We start from the raw sequence: 18,268 nt of genomic DNA on the forward strand, positions 1-18,268 counted from the left end.
TACGTCAACGAGAAGCGGATCTAACCTGTGCGACAAACGACCCTTTAATACACTTGGGGACCGCTTGGCACTTCTAAACTCTACCCCCGGGGTGAAGCGGTGTTAGTGCCTCATACCACACAGATGGACAAGCATGCATGGTCTCGTTTAAAAATCAGGCCCAGACATCATATATTCACATATCCTTAATGCAGCGCACAGAATTATACAGACGTACAAAGTCGGTTATAAAATCTGCTTCTTGAATTTCCACGTTACGCATTATTTGCGGGAAAACGTTATGATGACCACATGCAAAGCGTAGCATCCTGGTTATCAAACCCCTTTAACAGTAAACCATGCAGATGGTTAATCAAAATATTGGACATCACTCTTTCATTTCCAAAACGTATTTGTGATTTTTTTTATTTTTTTATTCTTTTTTTAAAAAATATTCCCCAGGTGAAGTCCATGAAGGACTCCAGCTTTTTGGATTTATTGCATCCATAAGTCATCGGTTGACTGTGTGCAAGAGCTTTGCATTTTCTAAGGCACAATTTTAAGGAATTAACAGGTAACTTTCCAGCAGATAGTCACAATGTCCTCCGGTGACAATATCGTACATGGGTTTTCAACGACACCCAGTTTTGCACGGGTATGCGATGCACATGCAGACAACTGCCTAGTGTTTAAATAAATAGTTGCTAGCTACAGAACAACTCCAAATTATTGCTTCCCTAATAACCACTTCGTTCCCATTTATCGACACATCAAAAGATGTGCACATAGACCAAATACATCTCTATCAATTTTGTTTTAACGTGGTTTTAAGGCAGAATAAGTAGATTTTTTTTTTTCCCCCTCCATTTTAAGTTGCATCATGAACTGCTAAAATGGGATATTTCCAATAACTGTTTACCAAACTGTGCTAGGATATTTTATACTTGTAACACGTCCCCTGACCTTGTCCGTGTATTGCAGATCAAGTGACACAGCTCCAACCGAGCTGCTGGATCACTTTAGTAAGGAACACGTGCTTAATCAAAAAGCACAAAGGAAAACTGGCCCAAACATAAGCAAGTTAAAGGTGGGGTTTTTTTTGCCTATTGCTGCTAGCCTCCTCCCTGCCCCGCTCCTGCGATCCCGGGTTTTTCTGGCTTTTTTGGAGTGGGTGGATGGAGGAACGCAGGTTCCAGGCTGTTCAATTCCCTGCTCTGGAGGGCATCCAAACCACATGTGTTTCTCCGCGTGAGAGTTCCATCTACCGCAGTGTAGGAAGCGAAGGAGCAGATCTCACACCAGCTCGGCCCATCCGTGGGCAAGTTACAGGCCAAAGAGAAGAGCTTCGCCCAAGCACCAAACCGCGGCTCAGAGCCTCACAGTTCAGCCGTGTCCACCCCCTCGGCCGCCTCTCCCCCAATGTCACCTTTCAGCCAGTTCAATAACAACTCAGCTGCTGAACTTAGGAAGAAGGATTGCTCCTGATGGGAACCTTGCCATCGTTAACGGTATACAGGCTTTAAGTTTAATGAAGAAATCTTTATTTGAGAGAATATTAAGCTATAGTCATGAACATTACTTGAGGTACACAAACAAAAACAAAACAAAAAAATCCTATCAACTAAAGGTGCAATAATTTATTTGTATAACTCCTACCCTCCACTGAAGGTAATATAAACACAAAACGCTGCAGAATTACAGGATGTATTATCAAACTAGTCTCTGTATAAAAAAAGTTATAGCTTCAGTTATAACAGAGAAGTCGTGCTGTGATGTTTAGTTTTTCAAATGCACTGATTAGATACTATCTTAAAATTACTTCTCAAGTTGGCATATTCTATAAAGGTTCTGTAAACTTAAACATTTTAATTCCTAGAAATATTAAAACAAAACAGCTTTATTGCATGTTTATTTTCTTATTACTTTCAAAAGAATAAGGTAACAGACTGGAAATCATAAGCATACCTGAAAGGTGGGATTTTTTTTTTTCCAATAGTACTTAGGCTTTGCCTTCCCAAACATGATCATACATATTTTGCAAATTTCTCAAGAAAGGGAAAAACCAACATATTGCATTTTAAAGGAGCAGATGCTGCGTTTTTATGAGTTTTTCAAAATGAGATGAGAGCCATGATGTCCATGGATTCAAGCTCTTACAAGTGATTGTCTGGAGGCAGCCGATACATACGAGAGGAGAGTTCCTTCTTGGAAGTTATTAGGACTGAAAGTCATGTCACAATGTAGTTGGCTGTCCAGCAGCTGGGCAAAACAAAACCAAAACAAGTCATTAGTTGACAAATTTTAACAAACATACATAGGCTTTTTTTAATGTGATCTCTAAGACTCAAAAACCCGCATCTGTAAATATATGTATCATTCGTGCCCTGCTTCTCTTTCCTCCTGCAAAGCTGGGGCACTAACTGCAAAGAAAGATTCAGGATAACTCCAGTGGAAATCTATTTTCCGTGCCACATGGACAGATAGATTCTGCATGCACTTCTATTTCATTTTCCTCCCAAAATACTTGTGGGTGTATTTACTTTCAGGCCCTGCAGTGGCAAAATAGTAAAGCAAAGGACTGACGAGTCGTCTTTAGCTGTGCCTGGGTTGTGTTACGTGGTAATACAGAGCCCTTGTGTTATTTGGCCATACAGGGAATCTCAGGAATTTACTTCTTGCCTTTGACTTCGACACTCACAAACCTGTAACTATTCCCCATGTTTGACACTGAACACTGAGCTCCCTTTCTTGTGAGAGGTTTTGTTTATTTGAAAAACAGAAATATTTTGGATCCTGGACCAGTACATAATTTTTAATGTTTTTTTCTCAGTTTTCAATAATTTATTTTGAAACAGAATTGTCTGCAGTTTCAAATAAGCTTCTTGCAGCCAAAATATTTAATCGAGATGTCCATAAGCATCTCAAAACAATAGTGATTAATTCAGGGTTGGTCAGAGACGGGCAGTTGTGCGCATTGCTGCACAGGTTTTCAGATGTAGCCGCAGGGGCAGGAAGGCACAAGCTGTGCAATCAAGCAACTGATTTTATATTTAGCATCAGACTTCCCTGAACTGAAAGGCAAAACACCAACATTGCATCAGTTTGTTCTTCATTTCAGACATGGAGTTGGTCAATTTCTAGTTAAAAATGAACAACAAAGCATATTTGCAGTTCTATCAAAATCAGTTCCTTTGAAACTGCCATCAAGAGTCAGTGTAACTTAAATTCAACTAACTCGTATTTGAGATTTTTTCATGAGGAATGAACACAACGGGAAGTGGCAATTTGTAGGAAAAAAAGACAAACCCTTGCCATTATTATTCCTCAGGAACCATACATTTCCTCAAAACCTATTGCCTCTGTCGCGGACCTGGTTACTGTTGTGCCAGGGATGTACAAATGCAAAACCTGACTGCACAAAACCCTGTACGCAGCTCCGTACTGCATTTTCTAGCACTGCTGCTGTAGAAACGATGATGGAGGGGGTGATTTCTACAGCATATAATCTGATAAATAACTTATTTGAGCCTTCATCTATCCTTAAGGGACCTGACTTTTTATTTAAGCAAAAAGGATTAAGAAGAAAAGGAAAATATGACTTTTATCACCTTCCTCGTTTTTTTTTTTTTTTTTTTTTTTTTTTGTGTGTGTAAAGATGGATATGCAAACGTGCATTTTAAAGGCCAGGACCTCATCCACATGAGGAAGGTTTATAGTATCCAGCCTGAAGAGGAAAAGCTGTTTTTAAATGTGTCAGGTTAAATAAATAATAATAAAATGTTGCTAACATTTCTTAGCAGAATTTAAAAAAAAAATAAAAAATCACCAAACAAATGGTTATACAATAGCACCCTCTAGCTCTGCTGATGGGGAAATATCTCCCTCCTGAGATCACGGGGAAAAAAAAATTTCTCATCAGAGAAAAAAAAATAATCTGTTCTTGTGCTGGCAAAGGTAGGGAGGTATTTTTCCTACTTCTGGATTTCTACAGCCACTGCTTTTGAGAGAAAAGACAGGAAATAGTAAGTGAAAAGAGACACTTATCAGTTAGGACCGTAGGCAGTGAATATACCAAACACTAACACGTAACAGGAAGGCAACGGTTACTCCCATGGTTTTCTCCTGCATCTTACTGTTTTCCACAAAGTAGGACCCCGCAGGAGCACTGCCCATCTCATACCACTGGTGACATCGGGGTGAAGCTGAAATGCTCTAGCAATTTGGTATCAGTCACAGAAATCCAGGACTAGGAAGGGCATTAAAGTGACCTGCTCTAAGGCAGAAAAATGCATCAAGTTTTTTTCTGACATGCTCATGTCTGGCTCGTTCTTCCAAACGTGCAGCAAGCGACGCTTTAGCACACGTCTGGGGATACCAACACAAGGATTCATCACAAGTTACAGAATGTTCCTAATATTTTACATGGCCATTTTGTCTGCAAAGGGAGGCCTGGAGACATAAAAAATGGGAACTTCTCCAAACCAGGCCCAGGGTCCTAGACCTAGTAGAAGTATCTACATAGTCTCATGTGATGTGACAGATCCAAGCCTCCAGGACATGCAATATGTGTGCCTGGTGTAGGAGTTTATATTTATGCACAGAAACAGCCTTTAAGTCTAATACTGTTGAGCAGAGATCCTCTGGGCAAGATTTAATGGGCTTAGAAACCTTTTTTTGACACAAGAGGATGATTAAAATGGCATGGGAAGGTTCCCCTCCCCATGGCGAAGCCATGCCTGAGTGGCAAAGCCAGGAGGAGACAAACCCATCAGTTAAAATCATAGCAACAGTATTGTTAGAGTTCATTGTCCTTCGGACAGGATTTGGTACTTACTTCTGGATCGGATATAACAATCGTTGCAGTTAAGAAGACCATTTCTAATCCTGACATCTGTCCCACTTGCTGCGTCTCCCAGCTGTCCCTTGCAAATGCCACACTGTCAATTGAAGAGCAGAGGAAGTAAGAGAGACACTATGCCCTGTCACAACTCTTCCAAATTCTGACTTTTGTTTCAACAGTTCTTGGAGCAGTGAGAAAAAATAACCCCCCAGAAGCCAGTCCATACTCCTAGGGAGCACTGCAAATCAGTGAAAGGGTTTTTTAGCGCCAAGGGTATTTAGGACTGGATTTCAGCAATCTCCGCTTACACAGAAGTGAAGTCTAGTAATTTTAAGGGACATCTGATTTTTAACGTTGCATTCTGGAGCCAGTCCATTTGTGATGGACAAAGCTTAGAGAGGCCAGAGGTTTAGCTTGGGTAAATGTTTAGAAAAAAGAAGGCCTCAGGAATGTCTAATATCAATTAGGCCAGAGACAATAGAAATGGACAATTTCTGAGTTCTCTAGAAAACACTTTCTTGAGCCATTTAAAGACTGAAACACTCAAGAAGAGTCAAGGAGTATTTCTGTTGACAGCTGTGGTGAAAGCCAGAATACATCATCCATCCCACAGCCCAAGATTTCCAATCATGGGTCAGATCAAAGATGGCTTTGGGACTGATCATTTTTTTTCAGAAAAAAAAAAAGAAATCACAAAGTAACGAATGTTATATTTAAAAACAATGAGTAAAACAGGGAAATTATATGATGCTTCCCTCTGTAAGTGAGAAGCTAAGTTTGCTTGCTAAATCACAGGTTTTAGTCCAATTACCATGTCTGACAGCAAAATAACACATTAGCTGCGTTTCTTTCACTTCTCTACAAACACACACGCAAACAAACATACATACATAACAAATCCCTTGGTCCTCTCCTTTTCAATTTCACATCTACAGCCGTCAATATACTCTCTCCTCACACTGTGCACAACTTGAGATTTTTCTTAACAAAGCAGGAGGCATACCCTGAAGCACTGAATATGGAAATAAAGACCGAGCGTCTCAATAATCATGGCAGCTCCTTTTCCAAGAGGAAGCCCACAGGTTGAGCAAAGCTTCTTTCCACTGACAGACCTAGGAGACAAACATGACTTTAAGAAAAGCAAACAGTGACTGATGCTAAAACGTAGCCAAATGTTTGCACAGGTTTACGGAGAGGGACAGGATGGGAGGAAGGAGCACTGGGGGGTTTCACGTAAATACACGTTGGTCCTTCAGCCATGTTGCTGAGTCTGCCTCGCAGACAAGCAAGCAGAGAACTTAAAATGCTTGAACGCACAGCAGCTCAGCTCCGTTACCCCTCCAGTCTGCTGTGCTAGATCAAGAGAGATGCGAGCCTCTTAACAGAGGCCCGGATGGCAGGGAACCATGCCTGTGGATTACCCAGACCCAGTCAACGCCACAGCAATCAAAGCAGACATTCATATGAGTTACCTAAGCCAGATTCTCAGCCTGGAAAATTTCCTGTTTGTTTGCAAATAGGTTTGCTTTGCGCAAGGCAGAAGGCGGGGATGTGCTTGTACACCCAAACAAGCTGGCAAAGTCAACACTAGCCGCGTGACTGCGGGAGCACAGAGCAGGCACCGGGCACTTGGTAACTGCAGTCCACGCTGCTGCAGCTACACGCCTGTTAGCATTCCAACTAGTTAGAGGAAAGCTGAAATCAGATCTCCAAATGCAATGCAAAAATACTTCAACTCTCTCCTTACACTTCAGTCCTGTCTAGACCTTTCCAGTAAATCATCTGTTTGATGACAGCTGGGGGAGGGATCGGTGCCCCAGGAATAACTGGTACCCTTTTCGTAGGGTTTTTAACGGCACTGCAGGTGTGCACTTGCATGTGTTTCACACTCTTCCCTTCTCACCTGTCTGCCAGCCTGCCAGAGCTGACGTTCGTCTAGTGAGACGAACCCGAGGCAAAAAGGGATCCCTTGTCATGTGTCATCCATGTTTGTTTCAGCCCGGGATGAAACCGGGAGAGGAATTTCAGGAGACTTCATAAGTTTCAAAAAGATGGATTGATGAAATTGTACACAGATGAGCAAGTTTACAATATCTTGCTTTATGTTTATGGTGCAACAACATAATAAGCCACCAACAGAGATGGATCTGGACTGTATCATTATAAAAAAGCCATTAAAAAAAGAGAGAAAAAAGAGACAGAAGCAGCAGAAAGACTCATCATGACCAGAAAACTGTCCTTGCTTCCATCTAATCTCTGTCACTCCTGAGCCCATCCTTCTTTATCCCAGCATGCACAGTGACAGCCCAGGCACATCACTGTCTTTTCTTGTTGCTTCATTCTCGTTATTCCTTTCGGAATAATTTCCCTGGTTTCTTCTCCTCCTCTACAACTTTAAGCCTTTTGCTCACAACCCTCTGTGTTATTCTTGAGTCCATCTTTGTTTTCACTTCTCCAGTACCAGAATTATCGTGAGGACAAGTTAATGCATTGAATCAAAGAATAAAGTGCTTTGGGATTTTTTTTTAAGAGATGTTTTCTAATGTTTTAGTGGAACAATGAATTACATCCCACCCATTATTTCCAAAATTAAGGTTTATTTCAGGAAAAGATCTTGGAAAAGATCTCAGATCAGGATATAGCTACTAAGTACTGTGAAGTAGCTATCAAGACTAGCTACATGTCGCCAGAAATGATCTGCAATACCACCAAAACTGCAGCTATAATTAGCAAAAAGAGAAGAAATTGTTCATATAAAAAATGGCCCAATAGATTCATGTCAATGCAAATGGCACCAGAAGGAGGGCTTTGCTATCAAACATGAAGAAAAATGTTATTTAAATAGAACAAAAACCTGCTATGGCTTCTGTGTTGCATGACTTCACCCTATTTAATGAGCCAACTGGTTTTAATATGTCCTAAATTATCAGTGATTCTATCAGGCTACAGTTAACATTTATTTAGAGTTTGTACATGTATCTCATTGAAAGCTGCACAGTTCATTGCCCGAGGGAATCAAACCTCCAGGAGACTACCGTGAATGCAGGCAAATTAAAAAACAAAGCAAAAAAAAAAAAAGCAGAAAAGCAAAATGTGTTTCAAGTTTGTAAATTGAGCGCTCTGAGCTCACGCTCTGCTGCTGACTTTGACTGGGCCTTATATTATCCCATTCTAATTTCAGTAAAATTTCAATGATCAAGCAGAGTCCTACAGCTGCCTTCTCAACTGTGTTATTTTAAAACACAACAATACTGCTGCAGTAGGCAAGAAATACGGCAGAGGGAGCTACATGTTTATTACGTGGATGGTTATGAATTGCCACATTTAGAAGAATTAATAGTGCATCCACATACTATTAGTGTGATTTACACTGCAGCAGTTCACCAGCAAGATGTATTCAGGTCTGCAAAATTCCTTATTGACCTTTTGTACCTGTTGGGTGACTGAATTGGAGCAGCAGGAGAGCAGGGAGACGATGGCCCGGATCGGAAGTTCTCATGATAGCCTGCCCTAAAATACAGGAGAGAAAATGCATTACTACAGCTGAAGAACTAGTGAAAACAGAGGGTTTGTATGGAGAAATTCCAGCTGACGGATTTCAGGATTACCCAGCTCTAAAGACTTTATCTAAAGAAAACAAGGTATAAATTTGCTCTCCATTTTGACACATCATTTCCATAGTTTACTACTATTTCTATCCATTCTACCCTGCAAGAGTTTGGTGAGAAAAACCATGCATGTTTTTGGTTATCAGAAATCATAGGATTGATTCAACCGCTCACTGCTCAAAGCTGTTTACAGATTAAGTAACAATTTTCTCAAACACACAGGAGCAGTCTGTTATGAGGATTAGGTAATCAAACCTCAATCTGCATTAGTTTTGGCTGGATACAAGCTTCAGAGACCTAACGCTTATTTTGCAGGAGGCTGTGTTCATATATATGCTAATGAAAACAGATGCTCCTTTCTCATTATATAGGTACACTTTTTGCAAATATGAGGTAAACGTATCTCTTGTTTACTGAAAGAACTGGTGTTGCTTTTTAGTAATGCTCACTCCAAAACATGAGGCAAAGCAGCAGAGAAGAAAAAAACACCTCATCAAATGTAAAGGAGAAAGAAACTACTAATCTTCTTTTAAAGGCTATAATCCTTAAAAAACTAGAGAGTAGCACTCAATGCACATTTCGAAGCTGGGGAATGAAGCTCTCGGGTACCAACTTCAAAGAGGCAGACTTCACCTGACATTTCCCCCCTGGTATTTAATCACTTACTGGCTATAAATGTTTGTTTTAGGGACTTAAATGAAGCACGTGAACAGTTACGCAAATGAGTGTTTAAAGAGCTAAGGAGAGAGAGGACAGAAAATGGCAAGCAGGAGGTGTCCTCCCTCGTGAAACTAGTTACTGGGGTACCCGTAACGAGAAACAAAGTGGATAAACGTTAGCAGTTGTGGTGGGAAAGCCAGGAATCAAAGGTGTCTGCACACTGCAGGACTACCCATGAAACTTAACCGATAAAGAACGCTCAGTAGGAATGCAAGGGAGAGCAGAGTGAGCAGGACTTCTCAACCCCTGCAATAACATTTATTTCGCATTCTTACCTCTTTGTTTCTCCTGCGGAGCTCGGCTGTTGTCCCGCACTCTGGCCCAGGAATGGTCTCTGCCGAATGTCCTCTGCACGATGTGGGGACTGCTTTGTCAGCAACTGCTGATTCCAGGAGACATCTACCACGGGAGGTGGGGAAATCTCAATACTTGTGATAAAATACTTTTGTCAATACTTATAGACCAGCATAGCTTATGGGCACACCATGAAGGAGACATGAGACGTTACTTAAAAATAAGTTCTCAGAAACCCCACACGAAGTCAGAGACAGGCTCTGCTACACCAGAAGACCTCTCTGGGACAATGTCCCCCTGCATTACCTCCACATACACATGACCTGCCCTGCTGCTGAATCTCAGTTTATGAAAGGGGAAAGGGAGAGGTCAAACAGCCGTCCATGGGTAGCACTTGAGAAAATAACATATTTCTTTCCTAAGGATGGAAGCACCAGAGAGACAGAAACTTCCCGTGGTGGCTGGGGATCCAAACTTCTCAACAGCAAGAGTTAAGAGGAAGGTGGCGTAGTCACTGTTCTCCATGAGCCTACTGATAAATGGACTTCTTCCCTTGTAATTTCCTTCTGTGTTTCAGATGGTTGCACAAGGCTCAGTGATGGTCGCCGCCTCCCAGCAATAGGCAATGATCCGTGTGATGCTCAGGCAGCTGGCCATCCCACCTTTGAGACACAGCACACTGCCTGGATCCTTCCAGACAAATTCTGTGGCTCACAGGCTGGGGAGAGCCTTACCCTGCTGCACACCAACCACCTGGTTTAGAGGAGAAGACAGACTTTGCTGGGGCCTATGAAAGGCCCGTTTCCTATTTTTGGTATCAAGACAAAAAAACCTCCACCCTAGTTCTGACTAGCCTAAGGACTTAAGAAGAGAGGAAGGACATGCTGCTTTTAGGGGCAAGAAAGGAGCTGTCAGAATATTTGTAGGGGACCAAGTTGGTGAAGAGAACCTAGAAAAACGGCTGATCAGCAGAAATTAAAAACTGTCAAACCTTTGAAGTTTGCTTAATCACTACTACAAATCCACAAGGATGGATTGCTGGGTAATATCTTCTGCTTTCTCTATTTGAGCAATGTTTATCAAAGCACTAAGAATACAATAAAACCGTGCCAGAGAATGCAAGCCCACCAAATTTAATAAACTGAATTTGCATTTGGAGCAAGTAATAACATTGAAGTCTTTTCTATCCATAGGCATTTCAGTTTTTAGAATAATCAATTTTTATGCTAGACAGAAGACAAAAATCTAAAATTCGATTTCAAAATCTACATTTGCTTTTTGTTGTTAGTCCTGCTTATTCACTTTCCACCATTCACTTGCATTAGACAATAATGCTAAATTAGTGAATTTGCCTTCTTTTAGGATGATCCTGTTGACAGAAACATTTTGGGGAAATTCCTTCATTCAAGAAACATCAATACTTACGGGATCTTAAAAAAATCTATTAATTTTAAATGCCATCAGACATTTCTAATGACAAAATTGAGACAGGTGTCACTTTAGACTTAGCTTGAAAAGGTTACGCATCACAGGTAGTGATTTTTACCAGACTGAAATGGACATGAAGAATCGAATTAACTATCAAAACACAAAATAAGTGTTGGAAATATGCTCTCCGTATCAAGATAAATCCTATATGTATGTAAGATTACATAAAAGATGGAAGATAACTGTGTTTAACTACTACTGTGAACACATGGGCCTAAAAACAAGATTCATACCTGCAGCTGAAACGCTCACCTCTGATGAAAATAAGATTTTAAATTTCATCTTAACATATTTATCTTTACTAAAAGAAAGCAACTTTTGCATCTGAGGTATTCAAGTTTTGAAGATACGCATGTGCTGTTAATTTCCAAAATTCTTTGAGTTGAGATTTCAAGCCACTGTAAATACCTGTGAGATTTCTATTAGGAAAAGAATACATGCAGGAAAAGAAGACACACGTATGAAGAGTCTTGACTCTCACCCTGAGTCAACGGCAGATTCAGCCTGGCAGGCGAGCTCCGCTCCATGACCTGGTGCTCCTGTTCACCTCCTTTCAAGATACCCGTCTCTGGGTGTCCTGAGAGCACTCTATTTCCACTGCCAATAAAAATAAGTCACATTGTATAAATAAAGCCAGGAAAAATGCCGCCTAGAATATAATGGCAAAATCAGACTTCTTAATATCAGTCTATTTTTTGCAACAGGAATATTGTTATTGTGTCTGCAATGATAAAGCAAAATATAGCCATGAATTAACAAGTCCCTAAACATGCCAAGTCTTCCTGCCTCCCTCACACACTGCCACTTTACAGGCAGGAAAGATCATTCCAGATTTGTGGAAAATGGCTTATTTGCCAGAGAAACACCTTTTCTCAGTGTTCTCTATCCAGTGCTCAGCATCATCAGATGCTTCTCATCTCTGTGAAAGGCGTTATTAGCAGTTGGGCAAAGGACTTTGAACACCATCGGGCAAGTCAGGGTCCGGCACTTCCAAGACAGCCAGGCAATCTCACACAGATTCTGAATGAAAACAGCTACTGCTCCTTTATTCCTCCAAATGGCTTGTGAAACTTGTATGCAAGACACAGTGCAGCGACACACAGAGATGTCTGAGCTATCTGAGCTCCGATCTGGTTGATGCGAGAGTTTCAGCGAAGCCGTATGCTGCAAAGGCAAGCCTTCTGATATGCAAAACTAGCCCTGTACGTTGCCATATATGCATAAGTCTGCAGCAAGTGAATATCGATCGGGATATATTACACCTATCACCAGGCCACCAGATGCTGATGCTCCCACATCAATCATAGGCAGATGTGACATCCCAGAAGTTTACAGAACGCAAAGCTTCACCGGGCTAAGAAATACTTAGGCTTGATCCATACCTCCTCTTTTCTTGCCAGAGTTCATTTTCCTTGCTTTTCAGAGACGGCATGCTGTCCTGCTCCCAGAGCAGCTTTTTCTGCCTTGTAACTTCTTTTTGTTTGCCCTCCTCTGGAGAGCTGTTTGAGTCAGTTGTGTTCTAGAAGACAGCAGGGGAGGGAACAAGGAGCTTTCCTTGAATCAGCGCACGCATGAGAAAAGCACAGGCTGCCCCACATATATGACACACCTCATTATCATACAGAACATCTTGCGTTGTACAGCGGAATCATTTGACCTTGCTAAGGCCAACTTTGGATTTAACAAAGACTTCAGCTAAAACAATCAACTAATTGTATTAAATTCAGTGTGAAACAAAAAAGTGAGGGACTGACCAATTATGAGATGGTGTTCAGGATAACAAAAGAAAACTACACTACATATTTTTGGCAGGAAGCCTTGAATGACTTTGAGAGTCTAGACCCTCTCCCACTGGACTTGGGAGGACTTTGTGAGGGACCTCAGCTTGCTGTCTCTGTCTTGGGGCAGAGCATTACTCACATGCTCTGGGCATTCTCAAATGGCAACACCAGTACTACTTCCAAAATGGTACTGGAGTGGGTCATACCGGACTGGTGGAGCTTGGGTAAGCCATGGCATGAGATCCTTCACTTCTGGGTGCAGGCACTGCCCTGAACGTGGCATAAGCAACTCCACCCAGGAAGCTGCTGCTACGCAGCCATGTGGATAATGGCTGATGCCCCTGCACAGGGATGAGTGATAAGAAGGGGCAGGAAGGGTGAGAGTAAAACCAGATGATACAGAACTCCTAAATCCTGGAGTTGAACACAAAAAGGCAGATGACTTCTTGGGTGTGGGTGCCTTAGGCAGGAGAAAATTATGTCTGGGAACCCCACATTCATTCCACTCATCTCAACTGGAGTGTCATTCTGTGATCTCTGGCGAATACTTATTTAATTAGATGCTAGATGCATCAAATTAAACATTTTGTGACGCATAAAAAAAATAAAAAAAAATCAGAGAGTAAATATTCCTCCATTTGTTTTGCTGCTTTCTAGGATGGATGGTGGGAGAGAAACGGAGAAAAAGTGGGGAGGCCGGATTCAGTCTCATCTCATATATGCTTAAAGCACTGTCTTACACTCAAGATTTTGTATGCTGTAAAATCACTTCAGATGTTGTTGGCTTTGAGAAGGTAGTGAAAACAAACAGAAACAGGGGACTGTTTTTTCATAGCACCAGTTAAAGAAAAGAAGCAGCTGCAAAGAGAGAAAGTCTCACCCTCTGCTCTAGTCCAAAATGAGATGGTAGCAGTTTGCTTGGGAGTATGGCTCTTCAGTTATACAAATATACAACCTATAGCACTCTGAGGTATTACCAATTATGGAAGGGATCCTGGGAATACTCTGTTCCCAGACTTTGTTAGCCTTTAGTGAAGAATGACACTTCTCACTAAAGATGGCTTAGTCTTTATTGCCTCACTGCTCTGCGAGAAACTCACCACTGTCTTGTTTCCTTCAGTGGTAGAGGAAGAAGAGGAGAGGAGGTCAGCAGAGTTTGAAGAAACAATGAATGGAACTACAGTATCCTCAATTATCTTACGTTCCTAAAAAAAGAGGATCAGGAGCAAGTGGGGGTTAAAAATACAGAATGTAAACTATGAGCTTAAAAAGTAGAAGCATGAAGTTTGGCTACATGTCACATTTAGATGGCTAGGTAAGGACCTGTGGTACCCAGAACCTCAATTTTTAATCTGGTAACACCTCAATTTTTAATCTGCTTCAAGGTGTTGCACTCCCTTTCCTTTCACCATTACCATCTTTGAGACGGGATGCCAAAAACTGGAAAGAATATTCCACTTGGGATGGCATCACTGTTTCTCACACCACCAGTTTATTAAATTTCATATAAAAAAATTGTACATGAGAAACTTGCAGATCACAAGTATGGCCCTCAAGCACAGATGGTAAGACATCAATTTGCATAATGTACAACTAGTTAAACTGAAAACATGAATATTTTCCAATTTCCTGCAATAATGACCCACATACACCACAAGAAAACCACTACCTTTTATATTGTCAAATTCTACAACGGCAAGCTTTGAACATTTCCTGTGAATTTTTTTTTTTTTTTTTTTTTTAAAACAAGGCCAGTTTACAAAATATGTACATGATCAAACCCAAGGCAGGCAACAACTTCATCTGGAGTTCCACCAAGCCCAGGCACTAAGCATATGCCAAAATGCACAAGGTTCTGTCTCTGGAGGGAAGTCTGAGCGTGCCCAGACACAACCATACTGCCTCACCCTGACTTGCACAGCAATTAGACAGCTCCACCTATGCAGAGCTTCTGAGGATACCTGTCTAAATATTTAAATATTTTTCCTCAGCGCCTATGGTAGTGTTTAAGAGAAACAATTCTCCTGAGAATTCAGCCTTGAGAAGGCTTTTCACTAATTAATCTAGGTATGGGATTTTTTTAGTTACGTAAGTGGGTGCATTTAAATACAAAAAAAGTCAATAAACAACCTCCTCCTTTGAGCCTTATACCTCCTCGTAGTATCTACGCTCCTCCTCTTCAACTTCTCTCTGCGCCTTTTCCCATTCCTCTTTCAGCTTGTCCTGCTCCTTCTGATACTTCTCCTGTAAGAGGATACAAATACAGGTAAATTCAGAACATTCTGTATTAGGAGTAAATTCTGTAGTATCTCCACAGTGAAAATGAACCTGCCAAAAGTGGTTTAATCGGAAATTGGAAGGTAAAAATTTGAAACACCCATGGGTATCAAAAAAACCCTTATTTTCCTGCTCTTCCCACTTGTTTCTAGCACTTTCATTTAACACCTTCAAACCACAAGGAACTTTTAACGTCCTAGAAGTTGTTTAATTTGTTAGAAGTTTTAAAATCTTTGGTCAGAAATGAAATTTATGCTTATCAATTTCAATAATTCCTTGTTTATTATACAGTATTAAGAGTTCCAAAAAGCTATCACATACCCCAAAACACTTGGGCATGGATTCTACATTAATAACTTCAGCAAAGTAGCATACAAACAAGCAGGTTTTGCAGATACTGGTACTAATTTAAGAGAGATGCCAGTACAATTTAATGAATGATGAATACCTGTGCAAGTTTAAAAGATAAATGTGTGTAAAGATAATAGTGTGTAAGGTTTGAAGAGGGTAAGCTTATAATTAACTAAGTAGTTTATTTTCCTCCTTGAAGGAATTGTGTCTTGAGAATTGTTTTCACACAGTTTTGCATGAAAAATTATCTCAAAGAGATCTTTAAAATTGTTTGACAGAACTGGTTTGAATACGGGAAGACTGGGGCGACTTCCATATCCCTTTTATACCAGTTCCAAATTCTGTTCAAATTAGAAACCACATCTGCCTAATCCAGAAAAGATGCATTTACTGTTGAGAGAACACCCACATCTGCCAGAAAAATTATGATGAGAATTTTACACCATTTTGAGAAGAAACAACCATATTAGCTAAAAAGAAATAATCTCAAGAAAGTAGAGAGACACACAAGTCATTCTTAAAAGATGAAAAGACTCCATTTTATTATTCTCCATCCTTTGATGGTTGTTTGCTCTTCTGTTACATGGAGGAAAGGTATGATTTCTTTGGGACTAATCCTAATCACAGTTTCAAAAGACAATACTGACCAATGGGGAAATTCAAGTTCTCAGGACCACTGCATTTCTCCCAACTAGGACGCAAAACCAGACCTTTTACTCTACCACTAGGCCAAACCAGTGGTTGGTTTGAAGGGTTTTACCCCCTCACAAAAAAAACCCCAAAAACCAAACCCTTCATGTCCAAACTTTGTTTTATGTTTACCAAGATGAACCTGTGAAAAACGCAGAAGTCTACAAAAATCTATTAAGACCATCATTTTAAAGAAGAGGTGCATAGGTGTCAAGGTCAGCAAATGGTCAGTCTCAAGAGGCTCCAAGTAATTAAGAGTCTCACAGCCTATGCTCAACATACTTTAAATACAGATGAGGATCAACATTTGGTTTAACTCCTCACTGAAATGCAGAACTAAGTCCTTTTGGTCTTTCCAGTGAGTGGGGAAGGGAGACGTAAGAGTGCCCAAACCACAGAGAACATGCGCATATGCTCATTTTATTGCACATCTGCCACATAATTCGCTCAAGCATTCACAGAGGATGTGGAAAACACGATATGAAACGTCCAACGTTTGTCCAAAAGGACAATTCAACAGCTGAACCACATGGTTCAAGGCATGTAGTTTCTTCCGTACCTGAAGCAAGCGTTCTTGCTCATGCTGCCACCTTTCCTGGCGCTTTCGCTCTTCTTCTGGATCCCAGGACCAGAAATTGAAGCGCTTGCATGAAGGAAAACCAAGTTATTAGACTTTGACACTATACTTCACACGGCTACCAGAGAAAGCTGCACTTCATCTGGCCCACCCCTGGCAATGATGTTAAAATGGGAAATTGAGAAACAGATAATGGTTCTCTCAGTTAGCAGACAATATTCTTAGCTTCACTGACACTTGGGATTGCCCACAGGTATCCAAATGATAAAATAATAATTTGGTTTGCAAAGAAAGGCTTGGGAAACTTCAACTGGAGGGGAAAAAAAGGAAAAAGATCTGAAAGAAAGCTCTAAGCAGCACCGAACAGAGACGCCTGCAGGTATTCAAATTTAAAGAAAATATGTATTTTTATTTTCTATAATTTTCTGTGCAACGTGCAAAGCAATTTGTGATTGTAAAATATAGTCTCTCATTTCATATGGCTGCCAGCATAACAGCCTATAGCCTTGTTTTAAATTTTTATCCATAATGAAATAAAATCTCAGGCTTCAGTAGGGACCTCATTACGTGATACATGTTTAAAATCCTTATAATCAAGGGCAATTTTAAACACTTGATGTCCTATTCCTTTCCACTAAGAGTCATATTAGAATCTGATAGGAAGAGATAATGTCTATATGTCTATCAAACAGAATATGAAATACTGTGTACTTCAGTGTAGCTTCTGTGGTGGCGGTTTTTGGTTCTTTTTTTTATTGGGGAGACAGTAGGATTGTGGTCTCTAATTTCTATGCATTTCAAGTAGAACGGATAACTTGGAGTTACATGTTATTTTGAGATTATGAAGATTTAGGGGTTCCAGCAAACCAGTACTGTGTAGCAAGCATTCCTTCCAGATAAAGGAAGAACACATAAATTTCAGATTCAGACCAAGTCTTGATTTGGGTTGTATTTTTTCTCTCATTATTTCTATGAGAAATAAATTCTCATTCCAATTTGGGGATGTTACAAGACAGTTTGCTTAAAAACATCACTTTTGCTAAATGCATATCTTTAAACGAAACAGTGATGCAAAAAAGGTACTCACGTTTGATTTGTCACCAGTATCAGAATCAGCTACTAAAAAAAAAAAAAAAAGAAAACAGAAAAAGGAAAAATTAAATTTAACACAGCAAAATGTGCTTAGGCTGCAATGTATCTAAATAAAAAAGCTTCATGTTAGTTTCCTATTTGCTCCCGCAACCAAATGCAAGGACGAATCGCAAGCAAATAAACCAGAAAAACAGATTACACCCATCACCAACAAAACTACTTTCTACCTGGGTATAGACGAGCACAATATTAACTACCATCAGGTTCTACTCTACCGCTAGCTAATGCCATCTACTTCTGGCCACAGACGTTAGCAGTGTTCAGACTCTGAGTGTTACCTATTTTAATCTACTTTTCCCTTCGTGATTCAGTGCAAGGAAGGAAAAAGTACAGCAAAGCTAAAAGGATGGGACTACACTATTCAAGAGTCACAGTTATGAAGAGAGCCATTGCCATTCTTTATCCAAATGTCTTTGAGAATGGGGCTGATTTAAAGAAATTAAGGAAAAGGTATTTATAGGCAAGTAATTTCATTTGGGTGCCTGAAACCAGAGCATCACAACAAAGTGCA

The 18,268-nt window shown here is 40.4% G+C and overlaps 1 protein-coding gene across 8 annotated transcripts in view; it reads right to left on the bottom strand.

Moving 5' to 3' along the window:
• Positions 1 to 1,497: 1,497 nt before the first annotated feature.
• LIMCH1 (LIM and calponin homology domains 1) overlaps positions 1,498 to 18,268 on the bottom strand; it is a 182,054-nt gene continuing 165,283 nt past the window's right edge. For 6 of the 8 annotated variants that reach the window (XM_054202414.1, XM_054202421.1, XM_054202418.1 and 3 more), the window contains 11 exons: positions 17,693 to 17,724; positions 16,588 to 16,671; positions 14,862 to 14,954; positions 13,811 to 13,915; positions 12,312 to 12,448; positions 11,411 to 11,526; positions 9,423 to 9,546; positions 8,243 to 8,329; positions 5,823 to 5,931; positions 4,814 to 4,916; positions 1,498 to 2,238 (listed from right to left, as the gene is read on the bottom strand). In XM_054202414.1, coding sequence (XP_054058389.1) covers positions 2,213 to 2,238; positions 4,814 to 4,916; positions 5,823 to 5,931; positions 8,243 to 8,329; positions 9,423 to 9,546; positions 11,411 to 11,526; positions 12,312 to 12,448; positions 13,811 to 13,915; positions 14,862 to 14,954; positions 16,588 to 16,671; positions 17,693 to 17,724 — 1,016 coding nt within the window. In that variant the 3' untranslated portion in view covers positions 1,498 to 2,212. The remainder of the gene's footprint in view (positions 2,239 to 4,813; positions 4,917 to 5,822; positions 5,932 to 8,242; positions 8,330 to 9,422; positions 9,547 to 11,410; positions 11,527 to 12,311; positions 12,449 to 13,810; positions 13,916 to 14,861; positions 14,955 to 16,587; positions 16,672 to 17,692; positions 17,725 to 18,268) is intronic. The other 2 variants (XM_054202415.1, XM_054202416.1) reach the window with 2 other exon arrangements.

The sequence above is a fragment of the Rissa tridactyla genome, chromosome 5, assembly GCF_028500815.1.
Source record: "Rissa tridactyla isolate bRisTri1 chromosome 5, bRisTri1.patW.cur.20221130, whole genome shotgun sequence".
In the NCBI taxonomy this organism is placed as follows: domain Eukaryota; kingdom Metazoa; phylum Chordata; class Aves; order Charadriiformes; family Laridae; genus Rissa; species Rissa tridactyla.